Source organism: Phaseolus vulgaris, chromosome 8 (genome assembly GCF_000499845.2).
Source record: "Phaseolus vulgaris cultivar G19833 chromosome 8, P. vulgaris v2.0, whole genome shotgun sequence".
Classification (NCBI taxonomy): Eukaryota; Viridiplantae; Streptophyta; class Magnoliopsida; order Fabales; family Fabaceae; genus Phaseolus; species Phaseolus vulgaris.
This window is the reverse complement of record NC_023752.2, coordinates 31081884-31087444: the sequence shown is the minus strand read 5'-3', so window position 1 is coordinate 31087444 and position 5561 is coordinate 31081884. Positions and strand designations below refer to the sequence as shown.

Sequence of the window (5561 nt, the reverse complement as noted above, 5' to 3'; positions counted from 1 at the left end):
CTAATTGGTTGGCTTATTTATTTTAAGGTGTATCGATATGCACTTGCTAAATGTATTATTAAGTATGCTCTTTCATTTAACTTTTTCGATTATGAGGGAGTTTAGGAAAATAAATAAAAATATTGAATCCTAATTTTAAAACAACTAGTAGAAACGTTTCAACTAATGATGTTTTCGATGGTGCTTTAAATAGGACTACACTATAGAAATTTTACTAATAGATCTTTACTTGTTTTAACTATATATGTTATGAATATGGAAGACATTAATAATATAATTGTTTCAAGTAATATTTAGTCTAAGATACATGATTTTGTTGTATAATGCATTTTTTTAATATTATTTTTTCAAAATTTTGGACAATCATATCGCATGATGTTTTTGTATGAATAAATTGTATTTTTTAAAAATTTATTAGGTAAAAAATGACATTGATTTATGATCAATATAACATAGAGTTAGACTATATTAAAATTTATGGTTGATTTTAAAATATATATTACTACTAGAAAATTATTAAATAAAAATTAATTTTAGACATAAAAAATAGTTAGTTACTTATTTTGACTAAATTAAATATTATTTTAGAAACTAAAAAGTTATTGGTATCTAAATTAGCTTCTATTATTGATAAATAATTTTTAAATTAATATTGAATTAGTTATCAAAATTTTAACTACCAACTTTAGAATCTAAATAATTTATTAATAATAAAAATTATTTATCAATAATAGAAGCTAATTTAGATATCAATAATTTTTTTTTAGTCTCTAAAATAATATCTAATTTAGTTAACATAACAATTAATTATTTTTTATTTCTAAAATTGATTTTTATGTAATAAATTTTTTTAATAATAAACTTGATTTGATTCATAATTTTTTCTTTTAATTTGATGGTGGAGCAGGCTGAGCCAAAGTCAATGGTAGCCTTACAAATATTAACAATTTGAAATTAAATTTAAGTTCAGTTAGATAAATTTATATTAATAAGTAAAATTAATTATAAATATAGTCTAAAAACTAAAATTAAAAACGTTAAATATGAATAAAAATAAAATCAGTTATAAATGACTTGTAGTTTCTTTTACTAATGATTTATTTTGAAGTCATTATAGTGTAAGATTTTTCTTTTTCTGTTGGTAAATCGAATTTTTCTTGTAATGACGTAATCATAATGTTTGGAAAAATAATATGTAATTAATTAAGGTGTAGGGATAACCGATTATCTTTTAAAAAATAATCTATAATTGATTATTGATCATTTGAATGACTTCAATAATAATTATGAGTGTTTTTCTCTTAATTATTCGGAGGTCATGTGACTTTGTTAAAAAAAAAATAAAGGATACCAACATAAATGACTACGGGTTTTCGCTACTTTATGCTCATTTCTTTAATTATATGTGAGGATTCTCTTTTCAATTTTATTAGTTTTTTTCTCACTCACAAATGAACGCAAATAACTGGATTCAAATATAATAAATCATGGCCAATAAATCGGGTGAACAATATTCACCCGAATAAAAACTCATCTGAAAAAGAACATACCGTTTTTAATTTTAGTTTGTATATGCGGGTGGGTAGTGTTTTATAATCTAAAGGCATGATTGCACCTTCCATAGACGATTTTGGAAAAGGAAAATAAAAATAAACAAAGGTTTATTATTTACTAATTTAAAATATACTTAATGAAAAAGTAAAATATTATCAAATTAAATTTAGGCATCGTGATTTTATTTTTGAAATAAGAGTATCTTGCGTGGATTAGCAAAAATGATTAAAAATTCATACAAATTTCTACATATGTATCAAATCTCCTATATAATGTCCTTTCTCATTTTTGTCTACAATTTTTCTTAGGAATACCTTAATATATAGAGTAGTTAAATAAGTGCAATCAGATAAAATTACTTATATGCTACCAGGTTCCTCTAGGGGTTCCTTTCATTCTCTACCACATTTTTTCAAGCAAATAGAGTGTGTTTTTTTTTTTTCAAAGTTAATTTGTTTCATCAAATTTATCATAACTTAATTTTTCTTTGAATGATCTTACAGACATATTTAGACCCATTTAGAATGTTGTTTATATTTCCAAGCATTTGCAAAACGGAAAGAAGTTCTTTAGAAAAATTGGCTTAGACCATCTTCCCAATTTGCAATAACAAAAAAGTCTTATACAATTAGACTTTTAAGTATTGGTCTAATATTCAAGCACGAATAATTATCATTTTGAATAATATGTTTATGACATTGGAAATCTTCAATAAGATATTGTCTAGACCATGAAGGGTGATGAATACCTGATAGATACCACAAATTCAAACATCACATTTGTCTTATTCTTTGAAGAAAGTGAGGCACAAACCTCTCTCTCATGGATCAACAATATTCTTTTATATTGCCCAGTGGAATAATTTTACTTGGGAGCAATTAAGAACCCGGTTACTTCTCTATAAATACCACACTAGCCATTGCAAATACATCACACCATATTCCACAGTTAGCTACAACCTACCAAAGAAACCAAAAAAGATTGCAGTGATTTGTGAATTCTGATAACATGGCTCTTACACTTCAACGTGCTTTATTTGATCTACTTACCCTTGTAGCTATACTCTCAGTATTCCTAGTAGTCCCTTCCTCTTGTTTCAACCCCAAAAAGCTCCTTAACGCTTCATATTATTCTCCATCTGGTTCAGATTGGTCACCTGCAGTGGCCACTTGGTATGGACCTTCTAATGGAGATGGAAGTGAAGGTAATAAATAGCTATTAGCAGTTTCAATGATTAGTATATATTAATAAGACGTTTTTTTGTCAAATAATGCTTAAGTTATGATTGAAATAGTTAATTTCTATGATTATTATATGTTTTGTACTTACATATATATATATATATATACATATATATATAGGTGGAGCTTGTGGATACGGCAACGCTGTTGGGCAACCTCCATTCTCTTCATTAATATCTGCAGGAAGCCCTCTGTTATATGACTCCGGCAAAGGGTGTGGTTCTTGTTATGAGGTGAGAACATTATTACGTCTTTCACAAGAGGAAGGCTAGCACAATTCTAACACTATTTCATGACTATTCGGGACAAGTGAAATGATGTGTGATGATGACCCAACTTACAGTTTTATTAAGTTTAAGTAAACTACACCAACTAAATTACAAAGTGAAATTTTTTTATTATCAAATTGTTAATCCCAATATTACTTAATTCAAATATATTAAAAAGAATTGGTTTTAGTATTAATAAGATAAAAAAATAAGAAAAACATAATTTTAAAGGAGAAATTATATTAAATTTGACTAGTCATATTTTTTTACCAGAGATTATTGTTTTCAATAAAATTAAGAAAAAATATATATACTAAAAATTTATTAATTTTTAGCTTAACTATCGTAAAAGTGATACTGTCACACTGCTAAGTTCTCAATTTTGAAATAGAGAGTGATCATGCATGCAAAGGAGAATCATATTCACAAGACTATGTCCATGAAAGAAAATTATTTTAAGTAGTGCAGTTTTTGTTCTATTTTCAGGTGAAATGCACAGGGAATTCTGCATGCTCAGGCAATCCCGTGAAAGTAGTGATCACTGATGAGTGTGCTGGGTGTGGCTCAGATGCTCAATATCATTTTGATTTGAGTGGCAGTTCTTTTGGAGCAATGGCAGATTCAGGTCAGGATGAGAATCTACGCAATGCAGGAAAAATAAACATTCAACATAGAAGGTATGCTCTCCAAATTCCAATAATTAATTAATTCCATTTTTAGACAAGCAGACTAATTAATTCTCAGTATCCTTATACTTTTCTATAAATATTTCAACATTATTGACTTTCACTTATATTCTTTTGACATTTATTTGGTTTATGTTTTTGTCATTACCATATTTTATTTTCAACCTTTAGGTTACAATATTGTAACTGACAAATTAGAGACGGGTTTTTGCTGCAGAATTGAATGCAACTATGGTAGGTCAATAGCTTTTCACGTGGACTCTGGCTCAAACCAAGAATATTTTGCTGCCTTGGTTGAATTTGAGGATGGGGATGGTGACCTTGCCAAGGTTGAACTCAAGGAAGCACATGATGATTCAAATTCATGGGATTCAATGCAACAATCATGGGGTGCAGTTTGGAAACTTGACAAAGGCTCACCACTGAAGGCACCTTTCTCTATCAGGCTAACCACACTTGAGTCTGGCAAGACCATTGTGGCCAGTAATGTGATCCCTGCAGAATGGACTCCTGGTCAGACATATAGATCAATTGTGAATTTTTGAAACCTAAAGATTTATGTGACCATCATTTTGTAGCTATCCTACTTATCATATTATATATATAACCCAAGATATGTATCTAATCAAATGTCATCCTGTTAGTGGACTTTCGATTGTCTTCTATAATCTACTATGAATGAAATTGTGCTTGCTACTAGCCATTTTAATTATTATATATAAAATTCATTAGTCAATAAATAGACCAATTAATTAGATAAACTTTAAAAAAGAATTAACTTTAATTCTTATATATAAAGAATTCTTTTAAAAAAGAAAACAACCACTACAAGAAACAGTAAATTAGCATATGCCAAAGCAAAGTCAAATGTTGGATTATGGAGGCATAACTTGGACTGCTGAGCAAAAACTAAAAGGATGGAAGCTAATCTTCATGCGAGTGGTTGCTGCTACTAGTGTAGGTTTAACCCTCTCTAGTTTGAAGCTAGTAGAGACGACCTAACTCTCACTGTTAGAGTAAGGTTAGAGTCATTTCGTCGTTTTTTAAGAGCAAGCTTCCTCTTAAAATAGAGAAGGTGAAGCCCTCACTTAGTCTAACCTAGAGAGGGTTAGACCCTTACTGAATTGTAACCCATTATGAACATGCATGCGCTAAACCATAGCTAAAGAATAAAAAGACAAGCTAGAGAGGGTTAAACCCTCTCTAGTTTGAAGCTAGTAGAGACGACCTAACCCTCACTGTTAGAGTAAGGTTAGAGTCATTTCGCCGTCATTAAGAGCAAGCTTCTTCCTAAAATAGAGAAGGTGAAACCCTCACTTAGTCTAACCTAGAGAGGGCTAGACCCTTGCTAAATTGTAACCTATTATGAACATGCATGCGCTAAACCATAGCTAAAGAAAAAAAAAGACAAGCTAGTGGGAGCTAAGCCCTAGCTAACTCATTGCGACTTAGAGAGGGCTAAACCCTAGCTATTGTGAAAGTGGACTTGGTGAGGGATTGGCCCTTGCTCCCACGTATAGCATAAAAAAAATAGTTGATGATCCTATTTAGAATCTCATTCTCACATTCATAATAACTTGCACAATTCCATTATCACATCTAAAATAACCTATCCATATTTCATTCACATTTAAATATCGCCTATCCATCCATTTAAAAATTTACCATGCACCATTTACAAATTTACAAATATCCAACATTATGCATTTTCAATCATCAAATCATTGTTTTCAATCATCCAATTACAAGAATGTAAGAAGTGTTTTTTTTTTTCAAGTGAATGTACTAATTGAAAGAAGTACGAATATTAT

General features: G+C 29.3%; 1 protein-coding gene across 1 annotated transcript; it reads left to right on the top strand.

The window, feature by feature from the left end:
* Nucleotides 1-2468: 2468 nt before the first annotated feature.
* Nucleotides 2469-4449, top strand: LOC137826499 (putative expansin-B2). Its single transcript, XM_068632476.1, has 4 exons — nt 2469-2758; nt 2916-3028; nt 3551-3741; nt 3968-4449. The coding sequence occupies exons 1-4, from the start codon at nt 2563-2565 to the stop codon at nt 4293-4295; spliced, it is 828 nt and encodes a 275-aa protein (XP_068488577.1). The 5' UTR covers nt 2469-2562; the 3' UTR covers nt 4296-4449.
* The last annotated feature ends 1112 nt before the right edge of the window (nt 4450-5561 follow it).